This window comes from Mustela lutreola, chromosome 14 (assembly GCF_030435805.1).
Source record: "Mustela lutreola isolate mMusLut2 chromosome 14, mMusLut2.pri, whole genome shotgun sequence".
Lineage (NCBI taxonomy): Eukaryota > Metazoa > Chordata > Mammalia > Carnivora > Mustelidae > Mustela > Mustela lutreola.
This window is the reverse complement of record NC_081303.1, coordinates 72,208,044-72,226,143: the sequence shown is the minus strand read 5'-3', so window position 1 is coordinate 72,226,143 and position 18,100 is coordinate 72,208,044. Positions and strand designations below refer to the sequence as shown.

At 40.4% G+C, this 18,100-nt stretch overlaps 1 protein-coding gene across 1 annotated transcript; it reads right to left on the bottom strand.

Moving 5' to 3' along the window:
• Positions 1-5,974: 5,974 nt before the first annotated feature.
• Positions 5,975-15,088, bottom strand: LOC131814480 (olfactory receptor 6K3-like). The gene is made up of 4 exons (XM_059145407.1): positions 14,936-15,088; positions 10,908-10,958; positions 9,995-10,850; positions 5,975-6,039 (listed from the first exon to the last, which is right to left on the bottom strand). Exons 1-4 carry the CDS (start codon positions 15,086-15,088, stop codon positions 5,975-5,977), a joined length of 1,125 nt encoding a protein of 374 aa, XP_059001390.1.
• Between the last annotated feature and the right edge of the window lie 3,012 nt (positions 15,089-18,100).

The window sequence follows — 18,100 nt, the reverse complement described above, 5'->3', positions numbered from 1 at the left end:
AACGGAGAAGGAAATCAAAGCAGTATGAACATAAATATTATTTTCTTCCTTGGTATTTTGTGTTTTGACATTTCCCAGTTTCAAAATAACAAGTGACTTGCCTGTATCTGTAATCCTTTTTATTTGAGGGACAGTATAGCATTAATATTAATAGCATGGGTTCTGATCAAACATACTGAACCTGAATTCTCATCCTGCCACCTATTATTTGGAGGATAATGGGCTGAGACTCAGCAACTTCTTCTGTCGTTGAAAATATGTCGGTGTGATTAGAGTTGTGAGTCTTAAGTGAATCAATGTCTCCAAGTCCCTGGCATCCCTCCCTATCCGTTATCATTTCTTTCCCAGATCAGCTTTCCAAGAGTAATACTAACATCTTGTTCAGATCTCGTTCACGCCTCAACTATTTGCTGTGTGAATCCTTCCTTTACTGCCATGTTCAGAAACCATTCTGTCCTACGTGTCAGTGACATGATAATTGCAAAACAATGGAAAGTTCCAGTTGTTCTATTATGACCATACTTGTGCCACAGAAACTCCTGATCACCACTACTTGAAGATTTTCTCCCTTGGCTTTCCTGAAAACCCACTGCAGGTTTGCCTGTTCCTATATGGAAGCTTCCCCCCGGGTGTGTGTTATATCACCATTTCCTTATTTTACATGTTATGAACTCATCTTCTCTACCTGGCTCATGGCTACATAGAGAATGTTCCTGTGGTGGTTGCTAACATCATGTCCTTCTGCACTGTCTGTTGATGAGCAATGCAGAGTCATCAAGCATCTGTCTCCAGCACAGGTGTGTTTCCTGGAATTTACACCCAAAGACCCAGAATCCCCACCTGCTGCTCTCTCCTGCTGCACTATGGCAGTTTTCAGGGCTCACCACCATTTCCCTGGGATGGCTTGGTGAATATCGACCCTTGTCTTGGAAGGCCTTTGGACTCACTCTCCTTCACTGGAATACTCCCGGGCTTCCTTCAGGTTTCAGCTCAGCCACTTCATTTTCTCAGGAGCCTCAGGAAGTTGCTGCGCTCTCATCTCCTTCCCAACATTCACACATATGTGCACGTGCACACACACACGCATACATGTCCACACATGAGCACACACGCATCTCAGTTATTCTCATCCATGGGTTCTCCACAGGTCCTTCGATCAGGGCAGGATCATCTTTTTGTCTTTCATACCCCCTGGCATGTCTTAAACACTTGAAAATCGCTTCTTTCATAATGCATAGGTTTGGAGCAGACCTGCAAACATCATTAAAGCCAGAAAAATCCAGAAGCAAGGAAGGTGGGAAGGAAAGTATAAGCATTCATAATGTAGGCCATCACGTGGTCTAGATGATTGGGTGTACTATCTGATTGAAAAAAAATGCAGAGCCCAGAGCTCCAAAGATGGACGTTTCTCAGAAGCCCTAGGGCAGTGCCCAAATTCAAGCCTCCCCAAATCTTCACTGAGTCTTCACTGTGTTTCATCCCATAGGTAGGAAATGGATGCTTTCTCCCCAGACCTCAGTGACCATAAACTCACCTCTGCCAAATGCGGGAGGACTCTCCTTTTCCCTGGGTCTCTGCATGTCCAAACGTCCTTTCACCCTCCCGGGTAGGGCTGTTATAGTCATCCTGCAGGACACACTAGAGGGGAAATGAGCTCCAGTGAGGCTTTATCCCCTGCTAATAAATAGGAAGCAATCTTTTTCCTCATGAGGTCAATTATCAAAGCCCCTCTGCACTTTCTTTTCATTAGATCTCCAGGTCAAGGGAAGTCACTCCTACGAGGAAGACTCATGGATTCTGGTGATGATAGTCACTGCCTTGTCCTTTTATCATTATGATTCAACCAGTCTCCATCTTGGTATGGAATTGGGAGGGTTCTATACAAAGAACATCTTGGTAGGACCCCATCCTTACAAAACAACACAAGAAATAAAACAGTGTTGAAAGTCTTTTTTGGGCATGTTAAGTATTGTGAATAAATTAATGAAAACAAAATAGAACAATTTCTGTGAAAACACATCACTTGGAAAAATGAACCAGTACTAAAGAAGACGATGAAAGAACATCCACTTTTTCCTTCCAACAACATACATGGTTCTTCAAATTATTCCCATTGATTCTGATGAACTCTTTGAATTTCTTATTCTTCTCCACAGAATATTTGATCGATTGGTCTATAATTCTTGTATACCATTTTATTTACAGTGTGTTACAAACATTGTAAAATAAAACATTTATATTAACTTTTTCTCATCATTCTTATAGAAAGTATCTTAGAAGTTTTTTGATACAATAACATAACAATAGGGTTGCATCCTTTGTGTGAAAGTGACTAGTGAGAGTGGCTCAAGGGTGTGCAGTGTTAGGAAGAAGGAAGTTGGTGACTTAGAATACTTTATAAAAATAAACTCATATTAGCTACCATTGCACAAGATACATTTATTCTTAACCACTGAAAAGAATCAGGGAAGATCTTTTTCCTTCGTGTTTCTCTTCAAGTGTAGTACTACTACAGAAATTTACTGCTAAGAAATATTATATATGCTCTTTTGAATATGCAATTTCATCTAGATTATCTACTAAAAACTAATCTGTTTTTAGTATCAGCAACATTTGGCAAATTTACTTTTCAGATATAATCTGTGGTTCATCTGTTCACTGTTTCTAGAAATAAAATTATTTCTATGAGAAAATGCATAAATTAATAAGAATAGAGAGCGACTTAATTTGCTTTAAGAAAAAGAAATGCTTCCTTAATCTGTATTTGTCCCCATCCAGGTATTAGGACATCTAGAGTTTGAAAGGGTTGAATGACAATAGTGCCCCCTCTTTAATCTAGCAGCTGCAGCTGTGGGTGTGAATCCTGGCGTCCCCCAGCCCCGTGTAACTCAAGGGAGTGTCTGACTGGCAGATGGGTACCCGTGGCAGCAATATAGAAGGACATATTTGCACAGGCTCTTTATTCTCTAATCCCAGTAAGTTTGTTGCTTTCAGAAACAAGAAAAAATGTCTTCTCCTCACTCTTGTTTCAAAAGCACCACACGAAAAGTATAAACAGTTGAGCTATAGCAAACCTTTCTTGACACTTGGAGAAATCAGTACCCTTTTAGATTAACAGAATCATTTCTAAATCTTTTGGTTTGTTTTCCTTCAGTATGATAATTTACATAATACTTAACTGACAATAGCTAGTGTTTGCATGGGGGAGCATAGCTCGAATGCATTATGCATATACCACGGTCTTTCTGTGGACTCTCCTGTTCCCGGGGTGCATTTGTCTTTCCAACTCCTGCTGCTACAGACAAGAATGCTGACATAACCATGAGAATTCTGGTTGTCCATGGAGCAAGATCCCACATTTTCTTTCTTTTTTTTTTTTAATATTATATTTATTTATTTGACAGAGATCACAAGGAGACAGAGAGGCAGACAGGGGAGGCGAGGGGGAAGCAGGCTCCCCACCGAGCAGAGAGCCTGATGCTGGGCTTAATCCCAGGACCTAGGATCATGACCTGAGGCGAAGGCAGAGGCTTTAACCCACTGAGCCACCCAGGTGCCACAAGAATCCATATTTTCTGATGAGGGTACCATGAAGCCTTCAGTGTGGTGCCAGACTTAGTCAGTCAGAGGTTTTGTTGGATAATTTTTTGTTTCCTTATCTAGTTTTGTTTGTTTTCTTTATTTTTCAAAATGACTGGGTAGAGCTTGGGATACTGTGTAGGACCAAAGTTTGTTCCTTGTATCCAAAGCCTCCTCTCCACTCCCAGGGGCCTGTTACAGTGGCCCTTTCATTGTAATGGTTTCCTTGGTAGGGCTCAGAACTCTAATTCTTATGGCAGATGTAGCTGTAGACCAGATCTTTTACAAGTAGTCACTAATGGGCCCTTTTCTTTGTTGATTGTGGCATCCTAAAGTCAGACTTTTGAGGCAAAGATGTCCCAACTTTACTTAACATGCCATCCACCGAAGAACAGGGACAAGGTTTTAAATCCACCATTTGATGAAGAGAAACATCGATACCCTTTAATAAACCTGTATCTACAGGCTCCAACTTTTATCTATCAAAATCCAAGTTCTGTTTGGAATTTCCAACACTTTTATCAAAAAGACTACTTCAAAATATTTCCCAGCTAAACCCTTCTCTTGCCTGTATTGATCTCTCTAAAAAAAAAAAAAAAAAAAAAAAAAATTTTGTTTTATATATAGTGTGACTTTACATTTTGTCTAATGAAGTCGCCTTTCCTTGTTTCCACAGATTTTTGTTTGTTTGTTTGTTTGGTTGGTTGGTTGGTTGGTTTGGTTTGTTCTGTTTTTTGAGATACGAGTGTGATGTCTGCTGGGAAGTATGGTTTTGTGTTCTGTGTGTCTTTTGGGTTTAGGGTATCTAAAGAAATTAATATAAACTTGGTTTTTGTCATTTTGTTGGACAGTTGAGGAAGAAAATTTAAACATGGAGAATAAAATTACTATTTTCATACCAAAATTTTTACCTGCATTTTATAAAGATAATTAAAATGATTGTGCATAAATGATGATAGAAACTTAAAGCAATAGTATTGGATAGAGCAAGGAGAGGAAAGTTTTCAGAGCTTTCCATTAAGAAGTCAAATGAATCATATTTTAATTAAAGCTGCCATTTTATGGATGCACAGGAGACTTTACTGCTAAAGAAAATAAAGATGCTTACCCCTGGGAGGCAAGCAATGACTAAGATCCTCATCTGTGTGTATCTGTGTGCACTGAAGTGTGTTGATGTAAATAGTGCCCCACACTGTGGTTTCTTTATGAACTGGTCTGGCAATAGTAATAATTTAGTCTTACTAAATGTATATACTTATTATTCTAATGAAGATCAAAATACACTACTAAAAATAAAAGTATAATTTACTTTCTTAAGTATCATTTTTGCTTTTTTTAAGATATCTGCTCCGAAGAACCTTATCACATAATCCTGATCCATAATGAAATAGAAAAGTTCCCTGAGATCTATTACCTGAAGCACATGGTCAGCTTCTGAAGTGGTGAGTGAATTTGCCTTTAATTACAACACTTCAGAAGAAAATAAGCAAAGTCTTCAACCCCATAATAATAAAAAAAAAATCTTGGCCATATATACATCAGGTGTTATAGCTATGACAGTGTACAAATGTGTTTTCCCAGATAGAAGGGAAAGTAATCAGGAGAACAGACAGAAAGTTCAGTGACAAAGAAATAGGCACAGAGTAGTTTTATTCTTCAATCTGTTAGAGACACAGAGAACAGTGGAAGGGCACCTGCAGCTCAGAATTAACCTCCAGATGTGCTCAAGGTTGTGCATTTGTATTTGACATGCTTTCGCACTTCTTCAGAGGCACGATCACGGAAACAGGTGTCTTCAAATGCGTTTAATGGTGCAATTATGTTCACCTTAACCTGTAATACAACTATTTGCATTTATAAGCTGCACACACTATATTATTATCTAATAATTCAGATGTAATAATTCAGATGTAATAAATTAAAATATATATCTACATCTATATAATTTTAGAAGTAAGGGGCACAAAAAACCCACAAACAAGCATACTGGAAGTTGTATGATGTATTATTTGTTTTTCTTTCCATCCATTGGATCATCCTGCATATTCCTCTGTGGAGATTTCTGTCCTAGGGGATTAGAACATAGGCCCAGGGTCTGCTCTGAAACCCCGACTGAGTCTCTTACTATCATGTCTTTTGGCAAACTACTTAATCTTTCAGGCTCAAGTACTCATTTGCAAAAATGAGGTTAAAAATTATACCTGCCTAAGAGGGAACCTGAAGATTAAGTAAATATCTGCACAGGACATAAGCAACTTCTTGAAAGGGTGGTAAAACCCAGCTCCCCGCTCCTCTCGTGTTCCCACAACACTGCTGGGAGCTTCTGCCCTGAAGGTCTTCCCTCGAAGCTTAGCGATGCCCTGTCTGCCTGTGGTACTGGGGACTCTGCAGACCTCTAGCCCTGGCACCGCCCATCGCTGCTACCCGAGGCTTTCCTCCTCCACTGCTGTGATTCCATCCCTAAGAGTAAGGGGTGTGGATAAAAACAAATGTTACAGGGGCTGCAGCACACGTGCCCAGTGGCTCTCAGAGGTGGTTCTCGTCTGGGCTTTTCTTTTGTTCCACTAGTTGTATTCGTTCTGTCATCCCTACTCTTCTGCTTATCTCTCTCCTATTAACACGACCGCTTTTCTTAAACTCTTCCCCAGGTGCTCATTCCCTCCTGCTCTCTGCTCTCCATAATTGCATTTGCTCCTGCAGTGATCTCGTCCACGTACAAGTTCTCAACTATTACTACTTCAGCGTTTTACCACAGTGGGTCCATGAGCTCCAAACCCACACATCTGACTCGGAACTCACCTCGGCTTCTCCTGCTAGCATCCCAGGGCTCTTCCCTCATGCACACCACTTTGCAGGATCACCACAGTCTCCTGAGTCGATCACGTCCTCTGACTGTGAGGTAGCCGCCGCCCCACCACTCCTCACCCTGCCCCTCTCCTGGCACAAAAGCAAAGCATAATACTGATCAAAAGTCTGCATATTGGAAATAGGTTCTCTCCACTGCTGACAACCCCTGACCTATCTCAAGTCATTTAGCCTTTCTATGCCTTTAATTCTTCTTCTGTAGGATGCAGAAAATACTAATACTGGCACACAAGGCTTCGGGAATAGGTAGACACTTTCAATAGCAGTAAGAGCACTGTGTAGTGTGGTGGGGTATGGAGTCACGTTCTGTGGCAAGCGCTGCCCTAAGCACAAGCTGTATTTCTTACTGAGTCTCTAGTGAAGTAAGATCACCCTCATTTTACAGAAGAAACACTGCCCAGTGAGTCTCAGCCTAAGTCAGCATACAAACCCACGCACTCATTCTCCCGTGACTCCAGCCCAGACACTCGACTGCCCCCACCAATATGTGTAAACATATTTTCAGTGCTTTAGAGTAGTGCCAGGAATATAGTAAACACTCCAGAATGTTGGGCACTAGTAGTCTTGGGTTTCTGTAGTGTATGTGTCATGTGTCATAATAATCATCAACAGCTTATTTTTCCTTCTCTAGACCAGGCTCCTCCTTCAGGGCAGTAAACTAGAACAGGGTTGACATGTAAAAAATAGTTGGCATCAAATACATTAACTTGGAGCCAAGCGACTGGGTGAAATTATAATTTAGCCCACGAGATAGCTGTGGGGACACGTGAACAAGGATAATTAGGGACGGTCTGAAAAGGAAGTATGACAATTTACTTTGAGTGACAATCCTAATCAAGTCTGGAAAAAATGACCTCTTGAAAGATGGCATCAAAATGGAGTATCTTGTTTCATATATACCCGTGCCCAGCACAGGCTCCCCCTACACGCGTCACGGCTCTCCACCAACATTCGAAGCTTCTGAGTCTTCCGGTTATGATGTTCTTATTCTTATGCGTGCTGAGTGAATTCTTTCTCAAGACATCCACCTGCACTCACCTCTACCAAAGACCACAGGGACTGCTCTGCCTGTGTGGGTCTCCGGATCCTTGATATTCCTCCAGATGTTGTATCTATTATACAAATAATATAATATAATGTAATATAATATATTTTATAACACACACATAATATAATATATTTTATAACACACAACGCACACACATAATATATTTTATAACACAAAACACACACACAATATATATATATTATATGTGACATATAATATATATATATTTTATATATATAAAAAATATTTATATATATATATATATTTTTTTTTAACAGGCATCCCAGGGAAGAGCAGGAAGGGGACGTGGGGGTCATAGGGGATCCCTGCCCTGCGCCACAGTGGAGAGCATCACTTTCCCTCGTGGGTTTAATTAGCAGAAAGATCCCCTCTCTACTCTTGTCTCATTAGATTTTAAGATCAAAGTTGTCACCAAGTATTTTCTCCTGACTGTACTTATCACTCTGAACACGGCGAGCCACTTTCTCCAGGGACGTGCGTCTATCAGGGCCTCATGCAAAGAGCGTGTTTGTGTTGGTCCTGCTCTTCTCACATGAACAAACACGTGCGGAAAGTCTTGAAGGAAATACACCGAAACCAGAAAAAAAGCTTGAAAGAATATTTAATAAAAAATAGACAAACCATAAGTGACTCTTAATCTCACAAAACAAACTGAGGGTTGCTGGGGGGAGGGGGGTTGGGAGAAGGGGGTGGGATTATGGACATTGGGGAGGGTATGTGCTTTGGTGAGTGCTGTGAAGTGTGTAAACCTGGTGATTCACAGACCTGTACCCCTGGGGATAAAAATATATGTTTATAAAAAATAAAACAAAATAAAATAAGATCATTTCCTAATAGGCATGTCATTGGGGGCTGTGCCAGTATTGAAGTGAGGGGAAAATGTCACTTTCTTCTCCTGCCGCAAATGAATGTGGACCTCTGTGGCCCTGAACAATTTACGTTGATCCCGCTCACCTCTCTGCTCACAATGTCTCCCCTTTTTTTCATGGGATTATTCTGTGCTCCATATGCTCAATCCACCGCTCTGTTGAAAACCCAGATTTCTTCCCCTCCTCCATCTCCTCCTCCTCTTCCTCCTTCTTCTTCCTCTCTACAATCTGTTAGCTTTTATTACGTAATCTTCTTGGAAATACGCATGGGATTTTTGATGAGAACACATACTTTCTTTCTCTTTTGAGTTTTGTCTAACGTTTCTTCCTGTGACTTAGGGGCCTATTTTCCTTGTCTAACTTCTTATAATATTTTTCCTTGAATTTCAAAAATAATAAGCCATGGGAATAAAAGGCACAGTATAGGGAACATAGTGATGTTGTGATAGTGTTGTGTGGTGACAGATGGTAGCCACACTTGTGGCCATAAAGAGAAGCTGAATCGCTATATTGTATACCGGAAACTAATGTAACATTGTGTGCCAACTATACTCAAGTTAAAGAGAAAAAATCACATGAGGGATCTGAAAAAATTTAACTGGCAAAATTGTATTTCTGATGATCTAGCATAGTGTATAGTGTGAACTGGTCTATTTCATTTGAACAACTTTATTGAGATATAATTTGTATCCAGAGACCATATGTAATGTATACAATGGGATGAATGTGGACACACACACACACCACACATAATCACCGCACTGACGTAACAGATGTATCCAGCACCTCCCAGAGCTGGTTCATGTTTCAGGTCACAATGCTTGTATGGAGTAAAGTATGAACCTTCACCTCCTCTACAGATCTTACACTCTTAACCACTCTGTTTTGTAATCTGTACTTGTTACTAATGCCTTTGGAATAATAGTAATAATAATAATACTTACATAGTAACAATAAAATTAATGTCTCAAAATCTATTTTAATGGCTAAAACATCGTATTTCCTTTCTCTTATCTCTCAATCTTTGTGAATCTGATACATTAAATGTGTATAAATAAAATAAATGTGTGAAATGAAATAAGTGGAAGCTATCAGTGTGTCAATGGATGAATTATATGAATTTTTTTTTTTACAATTGTATTTATTTGACAGAGAGATCACAGAGAAGCTGGGGGGTGGGGAGGAAGCAGGCTCCCTGCTGAGCAAAGAGCCCAATGTGCGGCTTGATTCCAGGACCCTGAGATCATAACCTGAGCTGAAGACAGAGGCTTATCCCACTGAGCCACCCAGGCACCCCTATATGTTAGTTTTATGGTTTAGTATGTCAGGGTAACATTCAAAATCAGAGGGGCTAAGAGCTGGCTAGCATCAACTTGCAGATGCAGTGAACACTTTCTGAAGGCAGGGAAGCTTCTTTTTTTTTTTTTTTTAAGATAATATATATTTATTTGAGAAAAAGAGAGAGCATGAGTGGGGTGGGCAGAGGGAGAGGGAAAAAGCAGACTTCCCACCGAGCAGGAAACCTGATTTGGAACTTGACCCAGGACCTGGGATCATGACCTGAGCCAAAGGCAGATGTTTAACGGACTGAGCCACCCAGGCGCCCCAGGACAGAGAAGCTTCTTGATTGCAGCCTTCATATCCTTGTTTCTCAAGCTGTAGATGATAGGGTTGAAAAAGGGTGCAAGAACTGCAAACATCAGTGCAATAACTGTGTCCAAAATGGGTGGGAAAGTCGCAGTAAACCGCAGGTACATGAGGGACACGCTGCCATAGAACATCAGAAAGACACCAAGGTGAGACGCACAGGTGGAAAAGGCCTTTTGGCGGCCTTCAACAGAAGGGATCTTCAGGATCACAGTGATGATTCTGATATAAGAGAGAGCAATAATCAGGACAGAGAAGATGATGGCCACAGCATGGATCACATCCTCAATCAGAATCACTGACGTGTCTGTACAGGCCAACTGCAGCACAGGCTCAAAGTCACAGAATATCTGACGGATCTGGTTGGGTCCACAGAAGGGCAGTGTGGAAATCCACACAATCTCTGGGAGCAACACAAGAAAGCCAAAGATGCAAGAGCCCACAGAGAGCTGAGCACAGAGCCGGGGGGTCATAATGGTCGGGTAACGGAGAGGGTTGCAGATGGCTACATACCTGTCAATGGCCATGGTGGTCAACAAGATGCCCTCCGAATTTCCAAGTGAATGGAAGAAGTACATCTGCAAGAGGCAGCCAGTAATGGAGATGGTCTTCTTCTCACTGATGAGGTTGGAGAGCATCTTGGGAATGGTGGTTGTGGTATACCAGATCTCCAGAAAGGAGAAGACGCTGATGAAATTGTACATGGGGTTGTGGAGACGGGTGTCCATCCTGACTGCAAAAAATACAGTGAGATTCCCGATAACAATAAATGTGTAGATGATGAGCAGAGGAATGAAGAGGAGGAGGCTACCATCTTCAAACTGGGGGAATCCAGAGAAGAGAAACTCTGTCACTGTCGAGGTTTGGTTAGTTCTTACCATGATCTCAGCAGCTTTAATTGTCACAGGTAGAAAGACACAGCTCCCTCCCTAGATGAAACATAAAGAGTTAGATCTCTTGGCTCATGTAAGAGTCAAAGGAAGAAAAGCTTTAGGTAGATGATCTAACTCCATCATTCTTGGATTAATTAAGCATCATTCTTGGATTAATTAATTAATTAACTAACCAACCATCATTCTTGGTATTACATGCCAAACACAACTGTACACTTGTATTTTAATTTGGTAGTAAAAAAAAGCACTCTGTATTCATGGAGCTGATATTCCAATGTAGGAGGCAAATAATAATAAATAAGATATTAACAATGTCATGTTTATAAGCTACAACAACTAAAATAAAGTAGAATATTAGGGATGCTAAAAGTAATCACCTTTTATAAGAATTCCCTTAAATTATTGTGAATCACACTAGTTAAATTCTCTAATGTTTCCTGACTATGGATTAGACATTGCAAATTTATATTCTGCACTTTCTGAAAAATCCCGTTTTCACTATTCTGCTGCTTTTTCAGACCACAGTGTGGTTAGAGAAGAGGGAAAAATTTTTAAGCTATGGTAGGAAATTATTTCCAGCAACAAAAAAGATATAGCTTGTGGAGACTGGCCAGCACAGAGGGAAGAGCTGAGTGGAACTGAGCTTTAGGGTTCCGGAAGAAGAAAGAAGCCTCAGTGGGTGAACTTGGAGCTCCCTCTTTAGAACCTTCTTGAAATCTTTCAGTCAGACTTCTAGATGTCAGTCCATCAGATATATTGAAAAGAAGCAGAGTCTTATGGAGGTAGCTAAGTCTTCCCACACAGAACATTTATACCTTAACAAAGACCATCAAAACATGAGAAAGTTGGGGCCAAAATGTGAGAGTCCAGGACAATTTACATCCCTTGAAAGTGTCAGGAAGCATGAAGAGGTCTCTAAAGTCAGTACAAGGAAACTCATCAGGTATACCTGGGACTCTTCCTCCCCTGGCAATTCAGAGACCTGGTCTATCAGAGATAGAAAATCAGTTGAAGAGAAATGTTGAGAACACCAAGGAAGTTGAAAGTTAAGTTCTTTTTTGAGATAATGTTGAGCCATTTAAAAGTGAGCTCCTCATATGATTAACTTAGAGCACTTGATTATGCTGTATGCCAATAGTCCCTGGGAAGACAGCCAAATAGTTGCCCCGAGCTGCTACTATTTGAAAAATTACCCATAAGCAGAACCAATGTATAAAGCTTGCAACTTTACTGAAGAGTGGCATCTGGAATTCCAAGTGAACATGAGGCACGGGAAACATAGATGGACCCAGAGGAAAAAATCTTTGGCTCATTCTGAGATGTTTTTCAGAGATCTCATTACAAAATTGAATATATATATTTTTGAAAAAGATCTTTTAAGAACTGCTTTATGTAGAACTAAATTTGACAAATATCGGTTGCAGCTTCTAGAAAACCAAGTGCCCACAGAAAATTAGGAAATGTTGCTTACACGTATACATGTAAATCCCTCAGATTTCATAAAATATTATGCTAAGTGTTTTTCTATAGTTATCAATTGTCATTATTTCTTCTGCTCATTATAGAGCATCTGATACATGAATATTCATATATAAGAGTGTATACATTACATATAATATATAGATTCATTCAATGCAATCTCACTTAAAATCCAAGTAGGGTGTTTTTTATAGATATTAAGAAGCTAACTCTAAAATATATATGAAAATACAAGGGACTAGGGAAAACATTGTGAAAAAAAGAGAGCAAACCTAGAGGATAAAACTGCTGATAACATTTCCAGATTCACTATAATGCTAAAAAAAATCAAGATAGTGTAGTACTGTCAGGAGAATAGACACATTGATCAATGGAACTAAAGAGAGTATAAAAATAGACATTCATACAAATGTTCAAGCCAGAGAGAAAAAAGCATTTTTGGCAAATTGTACTGGGAAAACTGGAAACAAATGTGCTCAAAAAAAGTTTTGCATCATATACAAGAATTAACACAAAATGGATCATAGAACTAAATGTAAAACCAAAAACCATAAAATATCTCCCAGAAACTAGAAGAGAACTTCTTTATGGCCTTTGGTTCAACAAAAATGTATATGCCAGGGGTGCCTGGGTGGCTCAGTGGGTTAAAGGCTCTGCCTTCAGCTCAGGGTCCTGGGATCAAGCCCCGCATCGGGCTCTCTGCTCAGCAGGGAGCTTGCTTCCCTTCTTCTCTCTCCGCCTGCCTCTCTGCCTACTTGTCATCTCTGTCTCTCTGTCAAATAAATAAATAAAATCTTTTTAAAAAAATGTATATGCCAGAACATCAAAAGCACAGTATGTAAAAGAAGAAAAAAAAAAAACCTGACAAATTGAGTTTCATCAAAATTGATTGCTCTGCAAACCACACTATTAAGGGAATGAAAAGAAAAGCCATTCTAGGAGAAAGTGTTTGTGAGACATGTATCCAACAGAAGACATACCCAAAATACATGAAAACTCAAAAACTCTTAAAGCCACAGTGAGACACATCACCATAACATACCTATAAGAACAATCACATTTTTTTAAAGCAAAACAGCTGGTGATGCCAAAAGCCAGGGGAAGTATAGAGCAACTAGATTTCTCCTTTAGCGCTGGTAGGAATGCAAAATGGTGTGGCCACGAGGGTTGATTTCGGCGGTTTCCTATGAAGTCAAACATACATTCAACATGTCACCTGGCAACTCCACTCCTAAGTTATTAACCCAAAATAAATGAAAACTTGTTTATATCACTAAATCCGACACTTGAAACCTATTTTAGCATACATGTTAGCTAATTAGAGTTTAAATAGAAGCTTGGAAAAAAATGGAAGTTTATGATCACACCAACACCTGTAAGCAAATATTTATCGAGGCTTTATTTATAAAACTGCAAGCAACCCTAATGGTCTCTAACTGGTAAAGGGATACACGAACTTGGCATATCCATGCAATGAACTACCCCTTAGCAATGAAAATAAGTAACATGTACACAACGCAGACTAATCTCCAATGCATGGTGATAAGAGAAAAAAACCAAAGTCTGCATATTGCATGATTCCATTTATATGACTATTGTGGACTGGATATTTTCGGTTCCTGCCCCTCTCATTCCTGTGTTGAAACCTCACTTCCCAAAGTGATAGTACTAAGAGATGGAGCTTTGGGAAGGTAATAAGAACTAGATGAGCTCATGAGTGGCATTAGTTCCCTTCTAAGAGTCTGGAGAGAACATCTTCGATCTGCTGCCTGCAGGAGCAGATACAGAGAGAAGCAGTCATCTACAAAGCAGACAGCAAGTCTTCCTGACCTGGACCTCAGAGTTCCGGGCTGCAGAGCTGCTACATATAACTGTCTTGTGTAAGCCACCCTATCTCTGGTACTTCTGCTACAGCAGCCTGAACCAATTAAGACAGAAACTGATACCAAGAAGGAGGGATACTATTCGAATGAATACCTAAAAATGTGGATGCAGCCTTGGAACTGGGCAATAGGCAGAGGCCAGAAGAGTTTAAGAAAAGGTTTTTGTGCCCAAGAAAAGGTCAGTCCCAGGTGGATGGAATGTGGTAGTACCCTACATCTGTAGGAGATCATTAGTGGTAACTTGGACTCATCACTCCAGTCCTGCCAAGCCCAACTCCAAGCAGATCAAGAGAGCAGTGTGGGCCCATGGGAGTCCCCGGGAACAGACTTGCCCTTCCTGATCTTCTGGACTCTGCAAAGCTTAGAACAGTTGAATGGAGGGGCTTGGAGAAACCCAGGAAAGGAATCCACAGGCTGTCCTGAAATCCACAGAAATGTTAGGCGGACCCAAGCCCCAGGTGGATGGAATCAACTTGTGATTGACAAAGGGACGGTATTTAAGTTATGCAAAAGTTTTTGAATAAAGGACTTGAGAGTCCAAGACACAGTTATAAAATAATAAGGAGACGGGAGATTTCGCCTACTCTACCCTCCACCTCAAATATGTACATTCACTGAGGGGCCGAGGTGAACCCTGTGTGGTTTTCAGACCGGACTACAGGTGATTACAAAGGCTTTCCTGCGCAGGCTCCCAGGGAAAGCCACCTCCCGGCACTTGGTGGCAGCCCATGCACCATAACCTCTAAGAGAATTGCAACAAGGACTGGGGTCCTCTGGCTGCTTGTATCCCTTGCATGTCACCATTTACCCTAGCAATTACACCCCTACAGCTCTGTTTGCAGCCTTAGGACAAGGTCCTCTTCAGGCACTCCTTCCCAAGCTTCTTTAGGGGATGAGAGAGAGAAACCCCGGGGTCACTCTGTATCCTCCTCTCCATCCCAGAGTCCATAAAACTGCTGGGACCTTTTGTGCAGCGCTCTGTCAACAGTGGAATGATGCTGCTGTTTGCACAGATGCCCTGACACTTGATCCATGACAGTTTTCTCAGGGAATGTGACAGGGGCTGGAGGAGGCACTTTCTCTGCTTTCCACCTTTTGCTCACATTGTCGATCAAAAGCTTCATGGTTACTTTCATTTGGGCTCAGTGTTTTTTGAACCCCCTACCCTGACACTTGCCTGTTCAATTCCCTCTTAGTTCAGCTGAACCCCGACACACACAACGAGATTCAGGGAAGGGGCAGAGCAGCTGCAAATCGTTGTGAAGATGTCTACAACTATCACCTTAGAACTGAAGTATTTTGGACCCCAAAGGCAGTCAGAGTTACTGACTTACTGTGTTTCTGGCACCTCTATTTCCCCTAAGTGAGTGATTTTAATCTTTTAATAGAATCTGGGATGCTTATGTTTAAGCAAAATCAATGTCCTACTCTACAGAAATTAATGTGTCAATTCAAAATGTACCCATTGGAGACTGGAAGGAGAGAAACGAGCTGACCCAGTCCCCCTTGGAGAAAGGAAGGTGAATATAAAAATAAGTCTGGGGGGTACAGACCATGCTCAATTTGACTCAATTCCTTGGAATAATGTTTTCGGGAATAGGCTCTTCAGATGCATCTGACCTCTTCACTCATGACCCTATTTGGTTTATGTTCCTAGCCACATGACTAGGAACAGAGACCAGTATGTAAAATGGTGTCCTCCTGGATCAGAATTAATTTAGAGAAACTCTGAGGCTGTGAAAGCAGAGGAACAGTCTGATTATTAGGGAAAAAGTTTTATGATTCCATCATCACACCCCAGGAAAAAACATAACATCATCACTAATTTTTAATCCCACAAGTGTCTCTCTTCCCCCTGAGCCTTATTCCACTCAGCCACTCACGCAATCTCGAACATGCCTGCAGATACCGTCATTTAAGTCAGTAGAAGGAGCCCAAGCTGAATGTCCTTTTCCTCTACCCAGGACAAGCTTACAACTTGGACTCATGAGTCTTCTCCTCTTACCTCCTGCTGAGACAAAGGGGATCCTTTCCCTGGGTTAATGCAGCTAAAGCCCCTTCAGTTTATCAGGTGGACCATTGTGCCTGTTTCTAAAGTCTTCTTGGGAAGGTTTCTCTACTGGAGATTTCCCTAATGATCAAAGAGAAATATCAGTTCCATTTCCCTACAGATTAATTAATGGAAGCTTCTGTGATCTTTCCTCATTAGCTCTCCTTAGTGAGAGGAACTCCAAGAGTCCTTTTAAAGTATGAGTCCCCTTTGGAAGATTTCCTGAGAATAGATTAAATAAATACATATTATTTTTTTCAAGTTTTGAGGAAAAAATGACATTCATCACCACATAGACATACAGCATGATGGTTTGATTTACACCTATTGTGAAATGATTATAATAGGTTCAGCTAACATCCACCTTCCCATGTTGATATAATGCAAAGAAAAAAGGAAAAAAGGAAAAAAATTCCCATTGTGATGAGAAATCTTATAATTTCCTCTCTTAACAACTGCCCTATGTACCATACAACAGCATGAGCTCTGATCATTATGTCATTATATCTCTAGGACTTACTTATGTTATAACTGAAAGTTTGTGCATTCTGACCCCCTTCCTTCAGTTCCCCCTGCCCTCCCCACCACTTCTACTGGAGTCAGATCTTTTTCTGTGAGTTTTACTTTTTAAAATTCCACGTATAAGTGAGATCATATAGTATTTGTCTTTCTCTGTTTGACATATTTCACTTAGAATAATGTCCTCAAGCTCCTTCCATGTTGTGGCAAATGGCAGAATTTCCTTTTTTTTTTTTTTTAAAGATTTTTTATTTTTTTTTTTTTTGTCAGAGAGAGAGCGAGCGAGAGCGAGCACAGGCAGACAGAGTGGTAGGCAGATGCAGAGGGAGAAGCAGGCTCCCTGCCGAGCAAGGAGCCCGATGCGGGACTCGATCCCAGGACGCTGGGATCATGACCTGAGCCGAAGGCAGCTGCATAACCGACTGAGCCACCCAGGGGTCCCAGAATTTCCTTTTTTATGGCTGAATAATATTCCCCTAGATATAGAGCTCTGGACTTAGACCTCTAGATCGAGTTCTGGTGGACTATATATATATATGTATATATATATATATATATATGTATATTGTATGTATACATATATATGTATGTAGTAGAATATTGTACACATATACAGTGGAATATTTTATACATATATTCCATACAGTGGAATATTTATACATATTACATTTTTCTTATTCATGCTTCCATTGATGGACACTTAAGTTGTTCCCATGGGTTGGCTATTGTAAATAATACGGCTGTGAACGTGGGAGTTGTGAACATGGGAGTGAAGATATATTGTCAAGTTGGTGTTTTCATTTTCTTTGGATATAGTCTCAGAAGTGGAGTTGCTGAATCATACGGTGTTTCTATTTTTAATTTTTTTGAGGAACCTCTATACTGTTTTGCACAGTGGCTGCACTAATTTACATTCCCACCAACAAAAAAAGTTCTCTTTTTTTCTAAACCTTGCCAACACTTGTTATCTCTTGTCTTTTTGATCGGGAATGTTCTAACGGGTGTGAGATTATAGCTCATTGTGATTTTGACGTGCATTTTCCTAACGACTAGTGATGTTGAGCCCTTTTTATGTGTCTGGTGGCCTTCCATGTATCTTCTCTGGAGAAATATCTATCCTTGATTCATTTAATTGGGTTGTGGATTTGTTCTTCAGTTGGATGGGTTCTTTATATATTTTGGATATAATATCCAAATATATATAATGTATTCATATTGGATATTGTGTAATATCATATATATGGTTT

Excerpts from the sequence above, each read along its gene's own strand:
- LOC131814480 (XM_059145407.1), bottom strand. The coding sequence starts at position 15,088 with ATGGTGACATGCAAGGGATACAAGCAGCCAGAGGACCCCAGTCCTTGT. Across the intron at positions 10,959-14,935 it reads TTGTAATCACCTGTAGTCCG|GGAGGGAGCTGTGTCTTTCT; the intron begins GTCTGAAAACCA and ends TGTTTCATCTAG. Across the intron at positions 6,040-9,994 it reads TGCAATCAAGAAGCTTCTCT|GGATGGAATCACAGCAGTGG; the intron begins GTCCTGGGGCGC and ends CCTTACTCTTAG.